A 26,568-nucleotide genomic window follows, 5' to 3' on the forward strand; every position below is an offset into this window, starting at 1 on the left:
AAATGTGTGCACCTGCCTCTATAGTGTACTAGGGCTGGTAAACTGTTAGGTCCTCTCCCTACCTGAAGGTCCTACCCGCAGGACACCAATCAGGTACAGCATTACTTGCAGACATGGCTCCAACCAAATACATTTGCAAAAGCAAGTTTTCAGAGTGATATGATTAAAAGATAATAAAATATGGCAACTCAGGTTTTTGGCAAACATTTTATAACTTTTATATAAAAATCTCAGTAAGAAACCAAGCAGAATATCTGACGGAAACATCTGCCTTACAACAAGTTCAAAAAAAACAACCCACAAAAGAGAAAAAAAATAAAGGAAGATTCCAACCCCCCAGAATCCTCTGTAATTATAAACCAGAATACGAACAAAACACTTAAAATAATCTCAGATTGTTTGGCAACTCATCACATCATTACAAGAGACACATTTGATCATAAGAAAAGTTTAACTTTATATACAACTTCACTTGAACATTTGCTCTTACCAGAGTTAATATACATTAAAAAAAGATTCTGGCAACAATACCAGGTTCTATTTTTAATACCTGTGTATAAAATGTAACATAAAATGCTGAAGCTCTATTGTTAGGAGAAGTGACATTTGATTTCAATGGGTTCTTCTTTGTTGAAAGAGACAAATACTGAAAGAACAGGTGTTTAGTTGCAAAATAAAAGTTTGTTTCGTTTCAGGGTAGAGTTGGCTGACTGAATAAATCTAACCTAGTACAATTTATTTCTTGAGGTTGGTAGTAAATTCACGAGTGAAAATATAATCCAGTAAGATTACATTTTAAGTTTTATACTTCGTCACAAATGTGAACCGAAAGGAGCCAAGTCCCTTTCACTATGCTAAACTACTTTAATGCATGCGAGAAAAATACTTTACCAACTGTCTGAGCATATTTTAGAGAACTTCAGGTTTTAGACAGCCCCAGGAGAGTGGAGGGAAAGTTTCCTACTGACATCTGCATAGAATGTAAAATATATAATTAAAAAAACCTAAGGTATATACTAAAGTTTACAGACCAATGCTTTCCATATAATAAATAAAATGTCCATCATTGATTAGATTCATACACAGAGTAAAATACAACCTATTTTTACAAGTTTATGTACAAAGTGTATTAGTAGGCCAAGGGTGCCTCGTGGGTTGGAAGCATCTGCATTAGCACGTCACATTGGGTATCCCCAACTTTCCAAGTCAGTGATAAAATATATAACTACTTTGTTTTTCATTCAGATACAAAGTAAACTTATTTTTCATCTGAAATAAATGTACATAATATTCTGTATAAACAATAGTTTATAAAGCTGTTTAAAATGTAACTTAGAAGTACTGCATCGATTAACTTAGAGCTCTGAAACAAGCACGTGCAAATCCCTTTGCTTTAAAAAAAATAGAAGCACAGATTTTTTTTTCTTCCTTTTGACTCTTCCACGAAGAGTACTAGTTGGTAAAGATTATCGTTTAGCTTTCTTTACCGGTGTCTCCTCTGTTTTCTGCTGGCCTTTTCTCCGTACTACTGTTGGGCTGCCTTCCCTTTTACGCTTGGTAGACTGCACCTTTAACCTAAAAAACATCATAATTAATTATTTTAACAATGGTAGGATCTGAAAAACAAGAAGGGTGGTCAGGCACAATCCTGTTTAGAGGATGGAACTTAACTGCCCATCTCTGATGAATTATCAGGATATATTGTTTAAAAGCTTACTACTATAACATTATAGTTTTAGTTGCATGGACCCGAGGGAGTCCCTGCACAGCCCCATCACATCTTAGCAGGGTACTGCATGCTAGTTCTGTATGTTGGAGGGTGCTCCAAATGGAGAGTCTGAGGCTAGAGTACTCCTCCTTCCTCTTCTCTTTTGGAATGACTTGTGGATAAGAACAGAATATAACAAACTATGTTATATGCTACCATCTCACAAGGATAGAATAGTAACAGTGGATTAAGCCTTGCATACACAATAGGGTATAAAGGGCAGACACCATGTATCCTTATCTCTGTTTAAGCATCTATATATAAGCCCACCACATTTCAGCTGCAACCAATTATAAGTGCAGCTTAAACTCATGGCCATTCATAACCATCAGGTGAACCGTGACAGCTGATCAGTGCACGATACTCATCTGCCACTGTTCCCGACATTCAGTTTGAAAATGTAACTCATACACTTCATAGTGGAAGACAACTGAATGCATTTGGCATATAGCCCGTTCTACAGGTAAACTACAAGATGGATAGCAACGTTTGTTGCTCTCTTTGGATTGTACACAGTGATCTCAACTTCAAAAAAAGCACAGCAGGGAAGGAGGGAAAAGAAAGTATTTTCAGAACTTGGTATAAGGCCTCAAAGTTTCTCCTTTCTTACCAGTTGATCTTAGAAATATCTTCAAAGTTTTAGATCCATGACATAGCATGTTGCTTTAACCTGAACTACAGCTGCCCTCCCCTCTCCCCCACCCCATTCGTGAAAGAACTAGAGCTCAAGTTAAAATATTGCTTAGCAGCATTTTCAAATTCTCCCAAGAGGTTTCCAAGGACACACACACACACACACACACAGAAAATCTAGTCTTGCAAATGTTAAAGAAAGGAAGAAAAAAGGAAAAACAAACAGAAAAAAAAAATCCTTTGAAAGCTTTTATATAAAACAAAAGACCAGAACTGAGCAACATTAAGACGGCAGCTAAGATTTTGAACCAGTATGTTACATACAAAGAAAGGATCGATGTAGTGGACTCCCAAACTAAAGTGGCTTTAACTTTCATACTTACTGTGTCAATGGAGGAGATTTACTAATTTTTGTATCACTTGGAGATCTTTTTTTCACTGCTAGCTTCTGTTGTTTTCTGGGAGAAACTGAACTTGGACTGCTGCCTTTAGAAGTTGCACGTGTGGTTGGCTTGCTGGGCTGCTTTCTGTAATACAAAAGAATGATGAATGTATATATAACAAAATACTTTTACCAAGTCACTTTCTTCTTGCATTCCAAGTGTGGAAAATTAAGACCGCACAGTATTTGCAACAAGTAAATCAAAATTGTTGAAAGAAACTGTGAAAAAACATTTGCATGCTTTGAGACAAAGTACCAACCAGAGACGTGTACTTTTGTACCAAAACACAGAATCAAAAAGACTGCTTTACTGACAATATTTAACAAATAACCAAGTAAAAATCCTAGTTTCAAATCTGCAGCAATTCTGGTACATAAATGCCCATGTTTGAAAAAAAGTATCTTTGAGTACCAGCATAACAATAAAAGAAGCAAGGGGAACAAGCTGTGAAAGGAAAGGTAATAATCTTATCCAGTGTAAAGAAAGAACTCATATTAGCCTTGGTATTCATCAGTTCAGAAACATGAAAAAGTGGTTACTGAAACAACAAAAATATAAATAAATGGAAAGTGTTTCCAAAAGCAATCAGAATGAAAACACTGATATCTAAACATTTATTACAATTTTAGAGTTAACTGTTAAGTGAGATAAAAAGAAGCCCCTTTACCTTTACTACAACAGAACTGCTGTTTGCAAAGCAGTAAATCTTCATACGTTTATATTAAAAAGACTGCGTAACTAATACCTAAAATTATAAATTCAAGAGTTTACTCTGTGAGCAGTGCTTCACGTAAGCCCCAAAGGCTAACACCTAATGCAAAATCCTTAGGAAAGAAGTAAATCTGGTGGATTTACAGAAATCTCACCACGAGCATAAAACAAAGCCTGGAATCCAATTTGTTCTGGAAGGCAGCTATGCAGATTAGAACTTCCCGAAACTGGTATTCTTCTGTGGTTCCACATAGCAAAGTCAAGAGGATGACCTCTACATAATTAAGTTTGCCAACAGAAAGGTACGTATACTAAAGAATGGCTTCTTGGAAGCATTCTTGGTATGCTGATCTTTTGCGGTAAGATTATTTTCCTGAGCTTGGAGATCACTAATAGATAAATGAAATCCTACGGTACTGCTGATTCACGTATTTAACTTGGATAACATTTGGAAAAAGAAATAGACATTGAAAAATGTATTTTTGCCTTGTTCCAACTCTGAATACCAAACAGTAAAAATGGCAGATTCATATCAGAGGTCCCTTTCTACCCATCAGAGTTAAGTGCTTTCAGACCAATCTTCTGAGACATCGCTAGGATGAAGATTGCCAGCAGGATCAATTCTCATCTAGCAAATTCAAGTGTGTCTTTTGTGGCCCTAATAGTTTCCCGTCTCCTAGTAACACTGAAGGCAAAAAGCTTTGCCCCTCCTGGTTTGTTATTCACTATTAGAACGAGAGCTACCCTCTGCCATACTAAGACCTGACTCCACTTCCAAATAGGACTTTCCATTCTTCATTATCGGAAGAAACAATAACCTCTTTCCCCTTACTATGAAACCTCCCCTTTTGCCTCTTCATCCCTAGAGAAATGGTACTGGAATTAGATATGGAATTATTTGGTAAGTTCAAATCAATTAAAAAACAAACAAACAAAATCAAAGCAACCTACAACTGAGAACAACGTAGAAAAAAATCTGCTGTCAGTGTCTCTACAAATGGTTACCTTTGAGCCTCTAATCTTGTGGCTGGTCTAGTTGTGGACCCAGAATGCGTTTCATCATCGTCCTCCTCATCTTCTTCCTCACCTTCCTCCTGCTCTCTTACTTCCTCTTCAGAAGATGTTAATTTCCGACGTTTTCTTTCTGGCTCCAGCGTTTCTGCCCATGTAAAATTTTACACATGTGCTATAATTTTCCAAAAGCCCTCCAAAAGGATATGGACACTTAGTTTAGAAAAGGTATTCTATTCACAAATCCCATTTTAAGTAAGTATTTTTCCATTTCCTTTATGCTTCAACATTTTTAATTCACACTTGTTTGACTTAATCTTGCTAACACATTCACAACAGTTTACTTATGCAGCTCATAGCCAGAATTCATAGAAAATTCATGAGGCTTTATAGAAGCATCTGGGATGTAGCAATTCTGACATGAGATTACAGCAATTTACACATATTTACATAATATTTACACTAGCTGTAACTCAATGATTTTTCCTCAAGAAAGGAAAATTGAATAAAGCTTATCTTGTTGCTATCAGTATACAGAAAGGCACAGTAATATCTCCTCATTCTGCTAGGAACAGCACAGTTTCATGTTTTTACCAGTTTCCTCTGACTGAACCAGAGAACGCCTGGGCTTTCTCCCTCTTTTACGCACAGCCATATCTGCTTTCCCAGCTTCATCTTCCTGAAGAAATAAAATACAATCAAGTAAGGCAAGAACAATTTAATTTAAATAAAAGACAGACATTTTTCATTACATACTGCTTATAGGCGTACAAAATTAAAATGCTTACACTTACATTTGTTGTTTCTTTCTTATTTGATAAGTCTGTACCTAAAAAGAAAAAACAAAATGGAATCCTGAACTTCAGATCTTTTGCTACTCAGTTAAAAACCACAAACTTCTTTTGAACTCTGTCAACTTTGCTTAAACAACACAATGTCAGAAAACATTTAAAGTCTCTAAATTAGAATTTGGCTTGGCTTTGTTGTATTTTGTTATACACAGACTGGGACAATGATTTATTAATATTTTTTTTTTTAAGCAGTAAGGCTTTTATAAAACTGATGCTATATTTATTACTTTGTTGCATACGCTTTTTTTTTTTTTATTTTAATGGAAAAACAGAAGTTACTTATCCCTTTTAATTACTGTCAATCAATTACAGCACCACAGAAAAATTTAGCTTGGAAGGGGCCTCTGGAGGTCCTCTGGAAGTCCAGCCTCCTGTTCAACGCACAGCTAAACTCAAAATCTGATCTTACCGCTCAAGATCTTGTTCAATGCAATTCTGAAAGTCTCTAAGAACACAGGTTACATACGTAGTCCCTCTGGGCAACCTGTTCCAGTGCTTAACTACAACCATGGTGAAGCACCAAGATGGCTGTAGCTCAAAAAGGCAACACTGAAAACCTGTATATATAATACCTAATACCTAGCATACAAATTAGGTGACTTCCTCTGTTGAAGTGGCCCGGCTTTTCGACTCAGTGCTTCTTACAGACTGGCTTGTGCATGTTAAAATACATCTACCAACCCTGTGAACCGTGTTGTCCCAGCCTGGCCACTCTCTATGGTAGATGGCTACTGCTTCTACTCTAACTCTGTGGTAAGAAAAATAATTTTATGAATTTTGAGGTTTGCCAAAAGGAATTATCTGCAATACTGCATGGGTAAAAATCTCCAGCTGTGGAAGGAGAGTAGCAGCCTAAACAAAAGCATGTTTTTATACCTTTTTTCTGCCATAAAATTGCCTTTTTTTTTTTTTCCTCCAAGAAAGCTTAAAAAAAAAGAGACCACAAACTCTAAATCCATCACTAATTAGACCAGTAGAGTAAGAACAGAAGAATGTCAACTCAGTGGATCAAAACCAGATCTCAAAGCAGAAACATATTCTAAAATTCACACAAGTGTTTTTTTGGAGTTGTGCTGTTAAAGTTATGAGGAAAAGCTTTTACACAGAAGCAAACGAAATGAATTGCAAAGATGTGTAACTACTTGATGAAGAAGCATAATAAAACATAGGACTGTCCACTGCATTAAGTGTTCTACATAAAATAAGTCCAATACATAAAAAACATTTTTTTAATTCTGTTGTGTACTGAAGACAGATACTTAAAATTCTGGTAAGTTTTGGCAAATTTATAGCAAAATATTTTGTGATTGAAGAAGATTTCATTTAACTACACGATGCTTTTTTTTTTTTTTAAAACAGAAACAATCTTCCCTTTAGGATGACAAAACGTGGTACTTTTACTTCAAAGTATAAAAATAATTAGCAATAACAAAAAATCCTACCAACTTTACAGCAGCAACCACTAATTAGTGCAAAATAATTTCAATTTCAAGTTCAGCATCAGTTACTTCTACTTATTCAGGAAGAGTTTTCCAGAGAAGCCCTTCTCCACTGCTGAGCATGTACAGAGGAGAAGCATGCTAAGGAAGGATGTTTCCTTCAGAAACCAGTTGTCTCCAACTGTATGAGTTGCCCTGACTGAAAACGACTTTTCTGCTTCCCATTCTGTACGTGAATCTGTCTCTGTCATAAACCCTTATACAGAACATCCCAAAATTACCAGACTAAATGGACTGCACAAAGGGATTCCACTTTGTTTTCCTTTCCCTGCCAGAGGTTTTCCAATCCTCACATGAACGCTAACATATGATGAAAAGTTTCACAAGATATTTCACCCACTTCATACACTTTATATTGCCTGTGACATCAACAGCCTTTTACCTGGAAAATGATATGTTACTTAACACACTAAATTAAGTTTTAAGTACACAGTCAAGCGTCTGTCCTTTTTAATAAAAAGCAAGCCAAAATGTAGTTTTACACCTTTCTCACATTCTTGTCTGTTCTCTTTGCAGTTGACAGAAACCAAGTACCACACAACCAGCTAGCCCTCCAGAGACAATTCTGAAGCATATAGATTAAAGCTGACATTTAAAAAATGCAGTGAAAATAGGAAATAGTCCATATGTACAGTGCAGCAAGATTAATGTCTCTGTAGAAACCTAGGCTTTTGGAAACTCCTGAAGGTTTGTTTTGAAGATTTGTTTTCTCAGATTTCTTGTATGAATGTTTGTATTTGTCTATAAACTTTTTCTTTGTTTGTCTGCTTCATGAATGGATTTTAAAAAAATATTTTATGAATGGCCGTTACTAAAAGACTTAATTAAAAAATCACCATCAGTTGACCTCTTACATCACAGGTGTTTGAATAGGCAATAAAAATATAAAAAATCTCACTTTTTATTTGACTTTAGTTTGAAACACTAGCAGTATATTTCCAAATAAAGTTAAGTGATAATCTTAGAAAATGTTTACAGTAGTTGTGAAAAGGGAAAGAAATATTCCCTCAAGCTGCCACTGACCTTTTCAGACTCTTATTGACAGATAATGTAATTAACTGAACATAATTAGATTTTTTTTCCTACATGCATTTTAAAGCAGTTAATGTAAAAACTGTTACTTTGATATTCACTGTATGAAAAAAAATAAGTAGAAATGGCACCATGTGCCACACACAAATGCTTGGGTAATATTCAGCAATGCATTACTCTACCCTTTAAGCTGTAGCCACACTCCTGAAATTAATTCTCGGCATGCTGCTCTTTTCTTAAATGAAAACCTCAGTAGGAATTAGGGACAAGTCTTCACTGTCCTGTTTACTCAGATATTTTCACAAGTTGATAATACTGACTGCCAGAGATGATGTTTAAGAAGGACCCATTTGATGGTCTTGAGCACCCCCTTGCATTTCTCCCATGATTTGCTTACCTGTTTGAGGACTTTTCCCTTTACTTGCAAAGGCTGGAGACTGCAGCTAGATTTTATAACGAACAAACAACAACAACACACAAAAACACACACACAAAAAACAGGAAAATCCAGGTTTGTATTACATAAACACAGAAACTTCTTTCCATTCATTAGTAGAACATAACTGCAAGTCCAGAAAACACAAAGATTCTAACCAATATGCAGAAAGTTTGTACTTAATGGCCCATAAACAAATGAAATGACAGTAGTTTCAGTAACCTGATATGGTAATTTACACTGGAAGTCATTACAGTGAAATATATTTATGAAAACTTAATTCTCAAAGATAAAAAGAAAAATTTAGTGCAGTCACTTTATGTAATCACACACAGATTTGCAAGTTGTGGTCACCAGAATTTTATATGTACTCAGAATACAGAAAAGGCTATATAACATTACATAATCTCCTACAATGAATGTCAACAAAATCCAGTTGCTTTCATCGTTACACGACTACACTAAGATGTCTATACCATCTTTGAAGTAGCAACAGATTCTCAATGCAACTTTGGGAAAACTGCCTTGCAAAGACAGTTATTCACTTTACAGAACCATTATCTCAAATGGGTGGCAAGTAGCTGTTCCTCCCGCAGCCAGCCTGTAACTGACTGACACACCTATGGGTCATCACTTGGAGGTGCAAGACAGTTCAATGGTTGAACTAGAAAAAGACAACTCGGTTCCAGTGCTGAATGTGCCAGCGTATATATATCCCAAAGGGGATTTAAAATGAGTTTTAATTCTCGTTTGAAACCAAAACAACACTTCAAATTATTTTTCATTAAATTGATATTGAAAAATAATGATTAGGAAAAAGATTTACTAGAATTTTGAAACAAAGTTTTACCAGGCCTGTAAAAGGGACAGACCCTGAAAGGGCTGCCTGAAATGCATGGACAGATGAAGCAGGGACGAGAACACCTGCTAAATTCCCCAGACTTCTGACAACCATGCCAGTGTGTGCCTCAGCAGGCAGAATGAACCAGCTTCAGTAAGTGTTTCTTTTTTTTTTTAATCATCTCTTTCCAAGCAATATTTCTATCCTCAATCCATTACTACCCAGTGCTGTAATCCAACTGGACTGCAGGAACACTTTCAACAGAAAAGTTGGCAGTGACTGCACGTCACGTAGGTCTAGAAATCAAGATATTGCTGAGCTTTAGTAGACAGAGAGATGTTTCAGGAGCTCTTAACTTACTATCAGTGTGTCTCTGTATTCTGAGTTTACTGTACATATTGTAATGTAGATAACTCAACTGGATTACATAATACTTTAAGATTTTAATAGTTAATATATGCTATTATTAAAACAGGCTTATGTAGAGAAGAAAATCTCAAGTTTTCTTTAGGCCAAAATAACCCTCAGCACAAACCAAAAGGCATGTAAGCATGATGAAATTCTGATCACATGCACATGTATACTGCTAGACAGTGTAACACATCTGTATTATTTACATTGCACTGTTTGATCCTGTTATTTGCCACGTTCAGACGTAAAAGTATATTTTGCTTACTGAACTCAGTTATATCAGTATATACTTTTCATAGTTTTTGTATGCTTAGGCTGAAATCAATTATCAAGCTTTCCATAAAATGTTTCTGAAATACCATTAACTATTAAACAGAAGAACGGCTCTTGAGCTAACATGTTTAATTGCACCCAAACAAAATAAAGGCACTTACATTCCCACTGCTCATATCAGCTTTTGACTCCCCACCTGAGGGAAGAAATATGAATTCAGAACTTGAATGTTACTATTTTCATTATTTTCCCACACAGGTGTTATGAATTACTTACCACCAGGCTGCGCAGCTTCAAGAGGGTATTTACGAGGCCTTCCTCTTTTCCGTTTCACTACAACAGGTTGATTTTCCTATGAAAAATAAAGGACAGAAGTATTTTAGTTACTGTAACTGACATTCAGCATTTGATCAATATAATATAAAGACTGCTGCTAACACAGTGTGATAGTAGCAGAAGTAATGCTTGTCTGTTTAAAATATAGGTGATCCAGATTCTGTTAAGAGATGCTGCTGTTTATAAAATCCGTATCAGAAAAGAAACAAGACAACTCCTGATTGTATTAAATTTTCTGTGGCTTGCCTCCGGCACAATGCATGCTTGAGAACACAATGCCTTTTGCAACCTCCCACCTATCCCACCATGTTTTTTCAGTCTTACAAGAACTCCAAACCTGGTATCTTCTGATCACCTTTTCCCACATAATATAGGCTACATCTTGTAACAGCTAAGGAAGTGCTATTTAACAGTCAGTATCCTAATTATCCCAGTATACCGACTGGTAAAGTTCTTTATATACCTATATACAGAAGGTCTTTAGTTAAAAAACAAAAACTTTTAAGTTTAAACTATGAAGGACACCTACGAGTAATAAATACTGGCTGAAAATCTCTACCAACAGACTCTTCTATTTACAAAAAAAGAGTGTAAAGTCCCTCAGTCTAGAGGTGTCCTGTTTTGTTTTCACAGCTATTTATGGTGTTGGTGAAGTCAAAATTTTAATACTGCTGTCAGCAAAATACAAACCACTTGTTTTCAGCGTGAACCTATATTATCCCAATTAGTTATCACGAATAACACCACTCACCTCTACAGAATTTTCATTTGATTCTAGACTCTGCTTCATTTTTTCAGACACTTCCTGCTCAATGCTGGATTCATCTTCTCTCACACACACAGAGGAAAGAAAAAAAGAGAAACTGTGCATTTTTGTTTTGTTAGACGAAGAAAAAGGTACAAGCCACAGTTTCTGGACTAAAAGCATCATTTCATTCTGTTGCCCCAAGTTCAGCTTCCCTATAAACACCCATCAGAAATTAACACTTTGCCTTAAAGCAACAATATGTTGGACTGCCAAAATGCTTCCCTAACACTAGATGAGTTAGAAGTGACTTTTAATTTAAGGTGAAAAAAGTTCAACAAGCCACTATATAATTTTCTCCCACGTTCCATGAAATAGAAAGCTGTAGACAGTATAGTGAGGATATAATCAGTGAGCATACAAGCTCACTGCAAAAACAGCTTCAGATTTTTTTTAAGACATGCTCACTGGAGAGACAAAACTATTAGCTCAAACTGGTATTAGGAAATGTACACTGTTCACACAAAGGCAGACTCTAGCTACATCAAAGTCATTATTAGCCCTGTGGACACATCATTTTTATTACTTTTTTTTTTTAAGTGTATTTAATATGTCGATTACAACAGTGTAACTTGTAAACTCTTTCCTTGTAGTTTTTTCTATGTAAACAAATAGGACAGTTCTTCTCACATGTCCTGAACATGCTGTTCCCCCTGTCCAACTGTGTATTTGCAATTGGCTTCCCTACTCAGGCTGTATACTGAAGTGGATGCACAATATCCCTGTAACTCCTTATCTGGGTCAGACTATCACCACCAGGAACATGAGATTTGCACTTGCCATTAAAAGAACTGAGAATAATGTATTATTTGATAGCAGTAACAGAACAGAAAACAACTAGAGAATATATGCAAGTACTTGACTGGGACTGAATTTCTCATTGCTCCCAGAATCGTTCAGATGAAAGTAGCACTCAGTACGGGTTCAGTAAATTGCAAAGATTGTGTATTTTCATTACCTTTTACTTCCACAGCATTTCTAGGAAGCGTATGTGTTGCATCAATTTCTTTGGACATTTCTGCTGTATCACCTGAAGTAACTTCCTGCATTGTTTGGAAACAACACAGAAAAGAGCAACTTACTACAAATTAAAGAAATTGTCAGTTACCTGAATTTAAAAGCAAACAAAAAAACAGTTATTTTGTAATCTCTCAAAAATGTTGATGTTGAGAGCCTTCATCAAAATCAATGGGTAAAATAATCCAAAATATTCTGCATGTACTTTTACAATGAATATCTGTTTTTTCTTAAGTTCCGGTTCTGACCTGGAGGGGATCTGTGCAAATCCAGGACTTGGGTCAAGTCTGATACCCTCTTGCTGATTTCAGATCAGTACAAACATAAAGATGCTGAACTGACTGGACAGCTGGGCTCCCACAGTGCTCCATGGGATCCTAAGTTCTTAACTATTGGGCAAATTGTCCATCACAGATCAAAAGTATTTGGTCACTACACAGACATTGTGCACAACAACAGAAACCTCTGCAATTTTTTTTTTTCCAGTTCACTACCCTATGGAAACTTATTACCATTCCATATTCATTTTGCACTCAACACAATGCAAATTAATTAACAGTTAATAATAGACATATCTCCTAAAGTAATCTGCTATAGAAATAAAAACTTAGACTTAAGTCTTATTTACATTACAATTATAGAACATTAAAAAAGTGTTCTTCAAAATACCTTGATGTTATTAGGTTTTGTTTCGGAACACTGACTTTGTTCATCATCTTTTCTCACATCCTGAGCAATCGGCTGGTTGCCTGAAAAACCAACAAAAGTTCAAGCGTTAAAAAAAATAGTGCCTTGTGTATTTGTCAGATTTTGATGTTGCTTTTATACCAGCAATACCATTAGTGCTATTGGAAAGATTTTGAATAGCAGCATCTTATTTACAGAACTATGAACAGGAAGTTATGCTGAACTCTCTTTGAATAGGAACACAAAATAATTACAAAAAAGAATTCCATGTTTCTTATTTTTTGAAATATGAGCTCAAAATTGAAATTTCACAGATACTATACCAAGAAATTAAACATCAACTGTAACTTCAATCCAACCAGAGAAACCAGTTAATGAAATGTGGGACACTATCATAAATACTGCCTGGCTTCACATTACTCACTTCATCAAATCAACATTCTTGGAAGTGGAAGGAAAACAGTTATCAAAGACATGACATAATCAGTTAGCCTAATGTACCTTTTTTATTGTTTTGTTATTGCAAAAAAAATCAAAAATTTTTAGTAAGCTTTTTTTGAAGTAAGTTTTTGCTTCAGTTGAAGGCAGAGTTTAAATGGCTATTATACAGTCTCATGATTATGTCAACAAAATGCCTAAACAAATCTATTAGCTTAGAAATATTTATGCCATTCAATGGACTAATTTCCTTCTCAACTTTTGCTTCTAGACAGACAAAAAGGTTACTCTAAAACTTTGGTTTTCCCAGTCTAACAGAAAGAAACATCCAGCCTCACAATGTCCAGTGAATGGCCAGGTATTTCCTTGATGATCAGCTTTCCTCAGCTTTATTTTCCTTCCGTTTTTCTTCTTTAAGTATAAAGTCAGTAATTATTTTATAGATTAAAGAAAGTTTGTTCCCCTATGATCAAAAAAAGCTACAATACTCTTCTGTATACTACTGAATTTGCTACCCTATTATTATAAAGTATATGAAGCTATTTCAAATATGTTGAGCTGTTTTGGAAAGATGTATTACTTTGGATTTTGTAATTCCCCATTCCAGTCTTTCCTTCAAAAGAGAATTTTACGGCCTGATCACAGCAGGACTTTATTTTGCAACAGAAAAGCTTTCCACTGTATCACTTACATTTTTCTTTATCTACTGTTCCTGAAGATTTACATTGTATTCCTTTAGATCTATGTTCTTCAGTTATCTTGGTATCCACGTTTTCCACCTATGCATAAAATACAAAGAAAGATAACTCTTTACCTTCTTTTTCTTCTATTTTCCTCCTCCATAAAGTTTATAAACATAGAAGGGAGGAAGTTATTCCCACTCACTACTTTTAAATACAACATCCATTAAAATGGGAAGTAGTGGAATTACAAAAGCAGTCTGTTTCTACAGCTCAAAGAAAGTTACTACTATTACGAAAGAACTTCTGACTTGCCGTATTTGCACATTTTTTAATTGATACTTTTAATGAAAAAAACGCTTAGTTTTAATTAGACATTCTACTATGTGTTTTAAAAGCAATGTATCATAGCAATTTACTCAAAATATATTTGGATTTGAAAGGACACTCTCCGACATGCAGAAACAAAATCAGTATCTCATTAGAACCAAAACATGATCAAACAACATCGTCATATATATATATTACAATATATATATATATATATTACAAAGTTAAAAAGATAAGTTACTATTCAAGTTCAAGAAACTACAGACACACATTTTTAACCTGTCACATACATAAACTGTCTTGCTACTGCTCCATAAGAAACACTTCATAACCTTCTCAGTCATCCTTATTACAATTACAGGTTCCACGTTCTTGTGAGATCGCAGTGGACTGCGCTAGAAGAGCAGCTTTCTAGTCCCAATCAAAGGCCCCACTATAAACCCTATTTTGCCCTCTTTTCTCAAGGAGAGGAACAAGCTTCTATCTTCTGACAGTTAAGAACACTCTTGAAATAGTCATAAAATGTTAAACAACAATAAAAGATTTATTTACTGGTAAATTCAAAAGAGTAATTAGGCATCAACCTACACAGCTGCACAGTCTCCATATATACACATATATAGGCTCTGCATATACAAGAAATAATATTTTTGTTTAGAGAATATTTAATGTAAATAGAACTTTTAATGTAAATAGAAGTAAATGCAAGCAAGAAAAAAGCAGCATAAACTGATAGTAAACTTTAAAAAACAAAACAAAACTTACGTGAATAGTTTCTCTTCCTAGAGCAATATTCCTCTGCTGCAAATCTACTAAAAATAATAAAAAAATTAGAAAAAAGTTCAGCAGCAAAATATCTTCGTATCTTCTATTTCACCTCTCTGAAAGGGCTCTAAAGCAAGTACCTGGCACTACATAACTTGCTTTCAGTGTTGAAAATACCATTCACCCAAGCACCTTATCCTTCTTTTAACAGTGTATCATCAAACAAATAAAAATAAAAAAAATGGATTTCTAAAGCATAGATAGATGAGAATCATGTTAAGACTAAAATATAGGCATTCAGGAGGCTGTGATCTTTGAAACACACAGGAACCTTAAGTTAAGAAACTATAAGTTTCAAATACAGTTCTGGCATTTGAATGAGTCAGTCACCAACATCGCAGACCTAGATGCTAGATCATGGGATGAAGTAAATTATGCTGAAAACTAAGCTGTAACATCAGGCTTGGCAGAGAACTAAAGTCTGCACAATTGTAGCAGTGAGACAGTGCACATACGGAAGCTGTTTGATTGCTAGACTCTACTGTACTCTAACTTTGGCTCTGACAAAGTAGAGCCAAACCTTACATATCACAAAAATGTGGAAAATAATTACATATTATGGAAACTAATGAGTCCTCTGCAATTTGGTAAAATTCCATATCTTTCAAAGTCACTTCATATAGGTACAAGAAGAGAATCCTAAAAAAGCTGCTCTATGAAAGGGTTCAAAAAAAACTTTAGATCTGATTCACATAGGCAACTGAATTAGTATTTTTATTTTAAAAAACTGCTAAAACTTTCCAACCAGCTTTTCTTTCAGCTACAGTAAGAACATAAACCTACAATCCAATAAAACCGTTTTCACATAAAACTCTATACAATTTGTAGCTGATTTCTTAAACCTATAAGTTTTAGGAACAATTTATGCACAGCTATACTGTTTAGTTGCACAATATCTTCCAATTTTTAAAGCAGTGTCAAATGAAGAGCTAGATCCTACCCACTCAAACAGCAATGATTTGTTTACATTCCAAGGAAGCTTGGACTACTAAACTACTGTGTCTGCTGTTCATACTGATGACAGGACACACATTTGTCTTTTAAACAACTTCCTTTTACGTACGTTGAGCTATATGTATATATATATACATAAAAGAGAGATTATTGTGTGTGTGGGGAAAAAGCAAAAAAATCTCTACCAAGAGCTACAAAGCATTATTCTTTCTTCAGTGTGTGTCATATCCAACATGATTTACACAACAAATGGATTTGTGTTAAACATTTTACATGGAACAAGATTATCGCTGCCAGTTCAATGTGCACATTTTAAATTTTAAGTACTGCCTGTCTGGGTGACTGCGTGATGTGAAGTGGCACATTTTGGATCTGGTGTCCTGAAGACCACATTCTTCTAAGCCATTCTTGGGGTTTACACTTCCTTTCTTGTGAGTTGAGCATGTCTCTTGTCACCTGGATGAATATACTACACCATTAAAGTAGGTATATGAATTTGACCTACCCCGAGAATAAAAAGGAATCTAAGGCTTTACAACAAGGCACATCTCACCTTGGTCCTAATTTTGTCCTCTATTTCGTAAAGTTATTTTGGTATACACGTAAAAATTTACAAGTGAGCTTTACAGCGCGTCCTTTCAGTTTATGCTTTCAGCTGCAATTTCCATAAGAGGAAATGCATCTTTAACCTCTCTGGACTTTACACAGCTATATCATTGGTACCTCCCGGAATTCATTTTAGTTTTGCTTGTTACTCCATTAACAGAAGATTAACTCTCATCTGGTAGTGTTGTAAACATCTTTGTAAAGCATCTGGAGCATGCAATCCATCAGGATGGGAACAAAGTTGGGGTGTGTTTTTGCTTTAATAGGAAAGCCAAACAACTGCAACACATTTGAAAATGTGTTTCTAGGAATGAGGGATTTTTTTCCCCCTGCATTTAAGACTGATTTAATACACTGAAAAGGAATTACTGAGCACAGATCTAGAGTTGACTGAAATTTCTAGCTAGATGACTACTTACTTATAAATACTATTCAAATTTCATTGGATGGCCAGATTTCAGTGGTTGGCCAGAAACTCTTTAATCTGATGGAAGGCAAGACAGACTAAAAAAAAAATAATTCCTGTTATTATTATTATATATATTTTTTAACACTCTGTAACCTCTCTGTGGCTTAGTCATACATTACTTAACTGTCGCTATATCCCCAAGGGCCTGTCACAACACCAGAAACGAGGTTGTTCTAATTTCAGAAAGAAGAAAGCAACTCATTGGGGAAGTTTCTGTGCCTGAGCATCAAACATTTTATTATTTTACTTATTTATTAATTATTATTCCATATTTATTATTTATTATATTTATTTATTGAGTGCTAACATTCTATTTGAAATCCACATTTTTTTTTAATTCTAAGTGCTTTCCACCCTTCTTTTAATGTATTATATTGGAAGAAAGGGCTGATCCTCCCACTCTCTCCTGTAAACCAAATGCAAAACCACATGAGCTCCTAAGAAGCATTTCATGAAGATTTCCACGGGCTTTGCTTCGGTCCCTCTAGACAAAGTATATATCAAATCTACAAAATTCCCCTTATGAGTAATACCAAACCAGTATGAAAAGTAGTGTACTATCAGCATAAAAATCACCTTTTTGTAGCTCTTTAATATGAAGATCCACACATACTTCTTCACTCCTTGGACTTTCAGGCTGTTGTGGCTAAACGCAAGATCAGAGAAAACAAATTATTACAGGCATCCAGTACAATTATGTTTTGCTCCCTTCCCTCATGTAGTAATTACTATTGTCTTTTGACTGATAAGCCTTCAAAAGCTAAGACAGCAGTACAAATATTAATAGGAGACACTGCCAGAGCTTAGTTACATTACTGTTGAACACTGCGGTGCCATGAGCTTGACCTTAGAGTTAACAATGGTATGATAAGAATGGATTAGTTTAACAAGGAGATCCCAAAAGAAATCTCAGGAAGGTGCAAATTCTTCTTCTAAGAGGAGCTCTGGTCAAAACAAGTATTCCAGAAACATACCTATATACAGAAAAATATGTATCTGCACAGTATATGTATCTGCAACATATTTGCCTATTTTCTTTCTTTCTTTTTCTTTTTTAAGAAAAGCTGCAGATCAGCTGTATGTTACAAATGCATGGGTAAGTACACTTAGCTCCATGTAGCATTAAGTCAGATCCCAACACTGTAAACCCAGGTACAGTGCCATGTGAACACAACCACATTGACTGTAGGACCACTATCTTACATTGGCAAACAGTACAGCCCTTTGCAGGTGGTACTGAACTCAACTCAGTAAATCCCACCAGACTGAAGCTGACGTGGATTTTCCCAAAATGCATTTCAATGCATTGAAACCGTTGCTCAGAAACACTTAACTGGTCTGCCCTGTGCCTGGTGGCCCTTCCAGAGGTGCTTGTGAGTCTCTGAACCATGCTCTGAACCGAGGGATACAATAAAATGAACAGCAGTGTATGCTTACTATTTTAAAACACTAATTGACTGCCACCTGTAAGTGTTAAGGCATATATGACTACTTTACAAGTAATATCAGAAACAACAATGTACAGTATAACTAGTTCTGAAGAAAAGCAAACTCAGATGTCACTGTCATGGAAGGAACACAGCTGAGGAAGGGAATTGGTTCTACCACAGAGTAACATGGACATCACACAATCTAAATGCCAACTGCTTAGAAGAATACGGCTAAATATTCCGAAAAAAATGACCCTCTAAATGTTTTGAGGTTCAAATACAGTCCTTGCTGCACAAAAATCAAATATTTAGTAAGGAAACCCTAGAAAACGTATTTAATCATACAAGAAACAGTCAAAAAAAAATTAACACATACCTCTTCAATTTTCAAGTTAGTTTCAAGTTCTACTTCTTCTGCCAACTTTGGTAAAGCTGCATTATTGCCTAATGAAATACAAGTATGTTAAAATTATTAATTACATTATGCCATAGTTAGCCCATGCTACAGTAGGATGCTATCCCCTCATGAACCACCACATGAATTCAACCTCTTCCTGGCAATGAAAACAATAGTTGTCTGTCTGTAGCAAACCAGCTTAAAAAAAAACCTTGACATCTGCAAGAACACAAGTACTTCTCTGTTTTCCTTAAATACAAAAAGATTGGAGAATAGAAGTTATCAGAATTTACCACAGCTTATTTATGGATTTCTGACTTCAGCTTTTTTTCTTGCTTTTCCTTTGAAAACATCAACAGATTTTCTGACAAAATTCCAAACAGCAAGTTACGTTTGTATTAAATACAAACTACTGTTACCCCTGGTACTTACAAAGCCTGCATCAGCCCATGACAAGTATTGAGTGAAACACCAAAATAGAAAAACTAACCTTCGAGACATACATGAGAAGGAAAAGGTTTTAAAAGAAGTGTTTCACCAGCATCATTCCATGTACCTTGGCATAACTGAGGACAGGCAGACTTCTCTACTTTTTTCTACAGTTTAATTCCTCCAAAATTTTAATGAACTCAAAACTTTGAATTCATTATGGCATTTACAGAACTTATTATTTCATAAACTTAGTGCTTCAACTATTCTGGAGGGTCAAAAAGGAGAAAGGCTAAAAATAGCAGGATGTTCACAATGTGGTATTTTAAGGAACTAGCAACCATGCAAGTTCATTTCAAACATTAAATCCCAGAAAAATGGATCTTGAAAATAAGACATGATATTCTTAGTGTCATATACTACCATATCTTAAGTTCTGTATTAAAAATAGACACCTAAAATCACTGCTTTCCTAAAACATTTGTTTATTTAGGATCACTACCTAACTCCTCCAGCAACACGAAGGATGATAATTTCAAGTCTATTAGTAGAGACAAGACAAAATTCAGCATAAGACAGTGAATTTAAGTATTACCATTAAAAAACTATCCTGAGAAAATCTGCGGTTACGACTAAGGATGGTCACTCTTAATCTTCAAAACTCACTAAGTTACCATTTTTAAAATGTTGAACGTACATCTAAATGAAATACATTCTCTTTCCTATAAAAGTACTTTTGAATTTCAGAACATGTTAGTAACAAAACCTATTTGTAGCTCCATGATAATTATCCCTTGCAAACATCATAAATTAGATCATGATTTTAACTCAATATATTTTCTTTGTGCACTTTTTTAACATACCTAAGATACTAATTTTGTTCAGTCACGCCAACACTCAGAATTACATGTTTAGTTAAGTATTTGCCACCAATTCTTAAATACATTAGAATTTTGCAAACTACACAGAAGTCTGGTATATTTGAACAGCATAAGTTATTGGTAATTCAGCATTTATTAATGACAGCTATAAACTCAAGAGAGGAAAAAAGCACAGAAATCCTCACCTGAATTAAATGTTGTATTACTTTTCTGAAAAGTAACTTCATTTCCAATATCATCTATTTTGACCAAGTTCATTTTGTCATCACTGCCATATAGTTCTTCCACATGCAACACAGGCAAGTCTTTTTTTTCCCCTAATTCTGCTCCTGCAATCACTTCACCATGGTTGTTATTTACAGTTACTTCACTTGCAGAAGCTAAGGAATGAGATTGTGCCCTAGGCAGTGGAGTCCTTCTTTCAGAAAAGTCGCTTTCTAAAAGCAAGTTTGAGTTAAATTTACAGTTTACATTCTGTAGAGTTTCACTCTCTACTGCTGCTTCCGAAATCATACAAGAGAGTTCTGATGTAACATCCTCCTGCAACACATCTTCAGCTTGCTCGTCATCCTCATTTGCCTCTGAGGACGGACTTGCACTTGCAACAGCCTCTGTACTAATCTCCACACAAAGAGCTTCATCTACACTCATGAGGTTCACTGAATTTTCATCCGTTTCTGTGACTTCACTGTCTACAGCAGTCTGAGATGCTGCTGATTCGTCCTGCACAACACTCTCACTGGCCTCATTCTCTCTACCAATGACAAGCAAAGAATTATTGCTTTTTTCTGGGCCTGTGGTTGTTAGGATGCATTCAATTTGGCTAGCAGTATTAAAAATGTCCTCACTTTTGTCTTTTACTTCTGTACTCTCAGCAGCAAGTTGACTTTCTTCTATGACTGTAAAGGTGAAGAGACTATCACATTCTTCCATTGTGCTCAGGGTGATTACTGCCCCTTCCTCTTTATCTCCCATACTTGAAGCAGCATGTTGATCTTCACTGTTGGTGGTAACCCTCAGCACAGGAGCTCCACATTCTCCCACAAAAATCACAGAACCGTCGCTCTTTGCATCTGTATTGAAAGCAGCTAGTCCAAACTCTTCATCTACAGTTGCAGTGGTCTCCACGATCTTGCATTCCTCTGATGCATTTGGAGAGAGAATGGTCTCTTCATCTCCTTCTGCCACAAGAAGCTGACTTTCAGCTTGTGGTGCTGCACTGATCAGGACTATCTCACATTCTTCTGTCATACTTGTTGTGATCATAGCAGCTTCGTATCTTCCTTCTGTTTCTGAAGCAGTGAGTTTATTTTCATCTTGCACAGCTACACTAGACATAGGAGCTTCAAAACATTCTGCTGTACTTGTGGAGATCATTACTGTTTCATTTTTTGACTCTGTGTCTGAGACATGCTGAACTGCCTCTTCTGTAACCTCACCTGACATTAGGATTACTTGTTCTTCTACAACGCTTGTGGAGATCATAGCACACTCATCCTTTTCTTCTTTACTGCTAGCAGTTGGTCGACTTTCATCATCATCATCTCCTCCCACACTGGATGCACTGGGCATGGGAACATCGTATACCTCCATATCTATAGAAACCATAGTATTCTCACTTATTTCTTCCGTTTTCACAGAGGGGAGCTGACCATCGTATTCAATAGTGGCACTTGACATAGGAGCCTCAAATTCTTCCACAATACTGGTGGAAATCATCGTGCACTCATCTTTCTCCTGCTTGCTGCTAGAAGCATGCACACTCTCTTTAAATTCTGTAGCTGTACTGGGCATGGGCACCTCTGTGTCTTCGGTGTCTGCTAAGACCATAGAGCTTTCCCCACTTTCATTTGCTCTTGTAACAGCAAGCGGACCTTCCTCAGCATCCATGGCTGAATGTAAGGGAGCATCACTTTCTTCCACTGTACTGGTGGAAATAATATCACCTTTAACTTTTTCCTCTCTGTCAGGAGAAATAAGAGAGTTGTCATCTTCCTTTGGAATGGCACTACTTATAGAGCCATCAAGTTCTCTGCTACCGAAAGAAGTCATGGCAATTTCATGTCCTTCTTCAGCACCAGGCTGACCCTTATCCTGCAGTGCCATAGCACTAGTCATGGGGCCCTCACACTCTTCAGCATCCAGGGGAATGAGGATACCTTCATGTTTTCCGATATGTGCAGCCATGGCACCCTCATCGGCAGCACTTGCACTGGTTACACTACTTTCAACAATTCCTTTGGCATTTTTGCTGTTTGTGCCATGACTAGCTTCTTTCTCAGCACCCGTCATACTGTCCACCATAAGCTTATTTACATTTGTGCCAGCCACTCCTGACTCAGCTTCCATTTGTTCAGCAACTATGCAGATAATGGAACTTTCACCTTCTTCTGCACCTATACAGATCAGCGCATTTTCACCTTCCATTCCCGTGCAAGTAGAAGCATGCTCAATTTCTTCATTTCCTCTTCCAGTACTGGTCACAATACCCTCATCTTCTTCATCCTCTTCTTTTGAGCCTGTACTAGTCACAAAACCTTCATCATCACATGAACCAATGCTAACCATAGCAATACTGGCTTCCTCTTTTGTCCTTGTGCTGTCCATTAGACTTTCACATTTTTCAGCATCTAAAGAAACTGCACACCCTTCATTGCTGTCCTCCAGTCCTGTGCAGACTACTGAAATTTCAGCATCATCTTCTGGAGTTATGCCTGTGCTGGTCACTGCACTTTCACCATTTATAGTATCCTCAGATTTGTCACCATTAGTTCCAGTTGTAGCATCATTATTTGTGACCACTGCAATACACGCCCCACTTACAGTGCTTTCTCCTTGGGCATCTGTACCAGTCACTGAGCACACAATGAAGTTATGACCTCTTTCTTCTGCACCTGTGCAAGTCACAGTACCTTCGTGTTCTTTTACTCGGCCAGCTCTCTTACTGCCCCTAAATTCTGCTGAACCGTCACCACTTGTTGATCCTTCACCTGTTTCTGTCCCTGCACTAGTTACAGCACCATCGCTCTCCACTTCACCTAAGCAGGACACAGAACTTTCAAATTTGCTTGCATCTCCACAAGCTGAGGTCTTTCGCTTCTCTTCAGAGCCCGCACTAGTCACAGCATCATCTTTTTCTTCTGTCCCAGCGCTATTCACACTATCTTCAATTTCTGCTCCACTTGCATTGACTGAATCCTTACCACTTTCTTCTGCATCAACCATGGTACAGTCACCATTTTCTTTTGTACTTGTTAGGAAACTTTCACTTTCTGCTAATCCTTCCGTGACAACACTGCCACCGCCTTCTTCTGCTGCTGCAACTGTACACTCACCGATATCTGCTCCTGTGATGAAACTGCCTCCCTCACTACTTTTTACCCATACGCCTGTTGTGAAACCTTCATCAGCTTCTATGCTTGTGCAGATTAATGCCACCTCACTTTCTTCTTCTGAGCAAGTGGTCGTAGCATCACTTTCCTTTTCAGAATGTGATGCACCCTCAGTCCTTTCTTCTCCTGTACTAGTGGCCATTACAGTGCTCTCAATCTTTTCTGTGCTAGTTCCTATCACAGTGGCTGGAGTTGTTTGCGGGCTGCTGTACAACAAACTAAGTTTGCTGCTTCCTGCGCTGGTACCCACTGCATTGCTTTCATTTTTATCTTCTGTGACAATCACACCATTCCCTTCTTGCCTAGTGGCTACAACAGAGCCTTTGACTTTTTCTTCAGGAACTCTTTTAGGCACTAACACAGAGGAAGATTGTATCATATCATCAGCATCATGCACCTCATTCTTTTTCACGTTATCCACCATTGTGCTCCTCTCCCCCTTTGTGGAATGGTCTGTTTGCAAACACTCTCTTTCTTTTCTTTTTATTTTTTTTAGGAGATGCCCTTTTGTTTTTACGTCTCTATGGTCTTCAGTCACATCAGCCACCAAGCTTTCCTCTTTTGTTTTCAACTCACTTCTTTGAGTGCTTTTTGACTTTGCTGATTTGTCATAACCTTCTTTAATGGGTAAGCCAGTTGTACTGTCTTCCATTGCCTGCTCATCGTGCTGTGGTGCCTCATTATCTTTTTCTATATTGTTTGTCATAGCGTTGTTGCCATCACCGTCTTTCATGACAGAACTCAGCGTTGCACTATCTTGTTGTTCCATGTATACAACCTGTGCTGCATCATTCTTCAAAATGAAAGCATCTTCAGACAAAGAAGTCCCATCTGTATTATGGCATTCCTCCTTAGACGTACTACCCAAGGAATCTGTAAAATCTGAGATATCCATATCCATAGACTTTGCATCAGCAGCATCTTCTCTGGAACAATTACCTGCTAAAGGAACGTTATCTGAATTAGAATTTATCACAGTTTTAAAATTCTTTGGTTTTCTGCTGTCTTCTGAAGTTTCATCTTTACTGGGAGCATTCAGTGAGATTCTACGACTTGTTTCACGCACAGCACTCATTTTATAAGCCCCTTGTTTATTGGGTCCTTGATCCACGGAAACTTGTTTGGACAAAGCGTCTAAGGCACCAACTTGCTTATTAGGGATATCTTGTTTAACAGTTTTTTCAACTGCAGCCAGAAACTGCGGTTCACAAGCTTCAAGATCTGCCACACTGTGTTTTAATTCCTTACTTGAAACAGAGAGAGCAATTTTTTCTTTCGCTGTGTACTTGGCATCTGCAGCTTGGAGTGAATTTAGAATGCTTTTCCCTTCAATTTTAGATGCTTCTTGTGCTTTTGCTTCTTCCACATCAACTTCCATCATCTCTCCCTCATGACCAGAATACACACCATCACTATTCACACTTGACTTTTGAGGGGCTGGAGTATGGCTACTTACAGTTGTGCCAGCTGACTGCTTTTCCTCTCCAAGCAAATCTTGGTTTGATACATTGCCTTTTCTGTTTTCACAGAGTATCTTTTTACTTTGTTTTTTATCCATTGCTACTGTGATGCCCAACACTTTTTCATGCCCACTGTCCACTTCTTTGATATCTTTATCCTCCGATTTGACACACTCTTCCTTCTTCTTCATTTCCTTGTTGCTGTGCTTTAAGCTTCTGCTTTTGTGACCTTCAACGGAGAACCTTCTTTCTAGTTTGGAGTTACTTAAATCTTTATCACCTCTACATTTCTCTTTAACAGATCCTCTTTCTCCAGAATGTAACTTAACTCTGTGACTGAAGTCTTTTTGTGATCCCTGAGTTGATTGCATGCCACTTTCATTTTCAATATCAGCACCACTCTCCTCAAAAACTTTATTTTCATTCTTGGATTTGTGTTGCTTATCTGAATCATTCTCTTCCATGCTCTTATCTTTGTCCTGTTTCTGAATAGTCTCTTGTTTTGCTAAATTTTCCTGTAATTCAATTTCAGATACTTTGAGTTGTTTATTATGACTCTTTGACTTAGACTTTAATAAAGTTTTGTCTTCTACAAGGCTCTTAGATCTTCGTCTATCTTTATGAATGCCATCTTCTTGTTTCAAATTACATTCAGAATTAGTTGATTTTATTTCATGCTTATCTTCTGAGTAACTTTCACTCCTTTTTTGTGAAGCAGAAGCAAGTTGCTTTGAGGCACTTAGGGAATCCTTCTGTGGCCTAGAATCACTCAGAGACCTTTTGGACTTGTATTCTGCTCTTGATTTTTCTGTTGAGAGGTGCTTGTCTTTTTTATTTTCCTTACGCAGCAACTCTTCAGTTTTTAAAGTGTGTTCAGAAATATTTTTTCCATCTTTTCCAGCCACTGATATTTTCCGTTCACTTCGGTGTTTACTTTTTCTTTCAGGTTTGTCATCTGTGGAAACCTTTATTTGTTGATTATGTTTCTGAGCACCATCCTCACCTTTCAAACTTCTCTCAGAAGAATGGAGTTCAACATCTTCACCTGACTTATGAGCATTGTCTCCTTTATGTTTGTGCTTTAAAGAAACTTTATCTTCTACAGCAGTTATTTCCTTTTCATTTTTATCTCTGTAAGACTTGGCTTCTTTTCTGGCAGAATTTCTTGTATGTTGAATTTCTGTGTCACTATCTTTTTTGGGGTGCTTTTCATTTTTAAATGTGGTTTTCTGCTTCTGTGGTTCTTCGGTATTAACTTCTGCTCTATCCAGTTTTTTTGGATCCCTCGTTTCACTGTCCTGCTGGGTTCCTTCAGCCTGAAGAGAGGTAGAGGTTTTTCTTTTATGTTCTTTTTCCACTTTAGAATCATTTTTGCTTTCCTCAGTTGAATGCACAGATTCTGAAAGTCTTCGAAGTGGTTTAGAGATTTCACTTTTCCCATGATTATGCTTTAATTCTTTTGAAGAATTTTTTTCACAAGTCTGTAAAAGAAATTTAAATATGTTACACAGTTCCTTCACTAT

The 26,568-nt window shown here is 36.5% G+C and overlaps 1 protein-coding gene across 4 annotated transcripts in view; it reads right to left on the minus strand.

The window, feature by feature from the left end:
- Positions 1-202: 202 nt before the first annotated feature.
- The window catches only part of BOD1L1 (biorientation of chromosomes in cell division 1 like 1), a 35,391-nt gene continuing 9,025 nt past the window's right edge, over positions 203-26,568 (minus strand). Inside the window, exons 10-25 of one of the 4 annotated variants that reach the window (XM_048046655.2) lie at positions 20,379-26,526; positions 18,863-18,930; positions 17,633-17,702; positions 14,968-15,011; positions 13,884-13,971; positions 12,737-12,816; positions 12,009-12,093; positions 10,997-11,070; positions 10,186-10,261; positions 10,071-10,105; positions 8,346-8,391; positions 5,361-5,395; positions 5,161-5,245; positions 4,561-4,714; positions 2,785-2,928; positions 203-1,575 (exon numbers count right to left, since the gene is read on the minus strand). In XM_048046655.2, coding sequence (XP_047902612.2) covers positions 1,467-1,575; positions 2,785-2,928; positions 4,561-4,714; positions 5,161-5,245; positions 5,361-5,395; positions 8,346-8,391; positions 10,071-10,105; positions 10,186-10,261; positions 10,997-11,070; positions 12,009-12,093; positions 12,737-12,816; positions 13,884-13,971; positions 14,968-15,011; positions 17,633-17,702; positions 18,863-18,930; positions 20,379-26,526 — 7,341 coding nt within the window. In that variant the 3' untranslated portion in view covers positions 203-1,466. Of the gene's footprint in view, positions 1,576-2,784; positions 2,929-4,560; positions 4,715-5,160; positions 5,246-5,360; positions 5,396-8,345; positions 8,392-10,070; positions 10,106-10,185; positions 10,262-10,996; positions 11,074-12,008; positions 12,094-12,736; positions 12,817-13,883; positions 13,972-14,967; positions 15,015-17,632; positions 17,703-18,862; positions 18,931-20,378; positions 26,527-26,568 lie in introns of all 4 variants that reach the window. The other 3 variants (XM_066995658.1, XM_066995657.1, XM_066995656.1) reach the window with 3 other exon arrangements.

This window comes from Anser cygnoides, chromosome 4, assembly GCF_040182565.1.
Source record: "Anser cygnoides isolate HZ-2024a breed goose chromosome 4, Taihu_goose_T2T_genome, whole genome shotgun sequence".
Taxonomy (NCBI): Eukaryota; Metazoa; Chordata; class Aves; order Anseriformes; family Anatidae; genus Anser; species Anser cygnoides.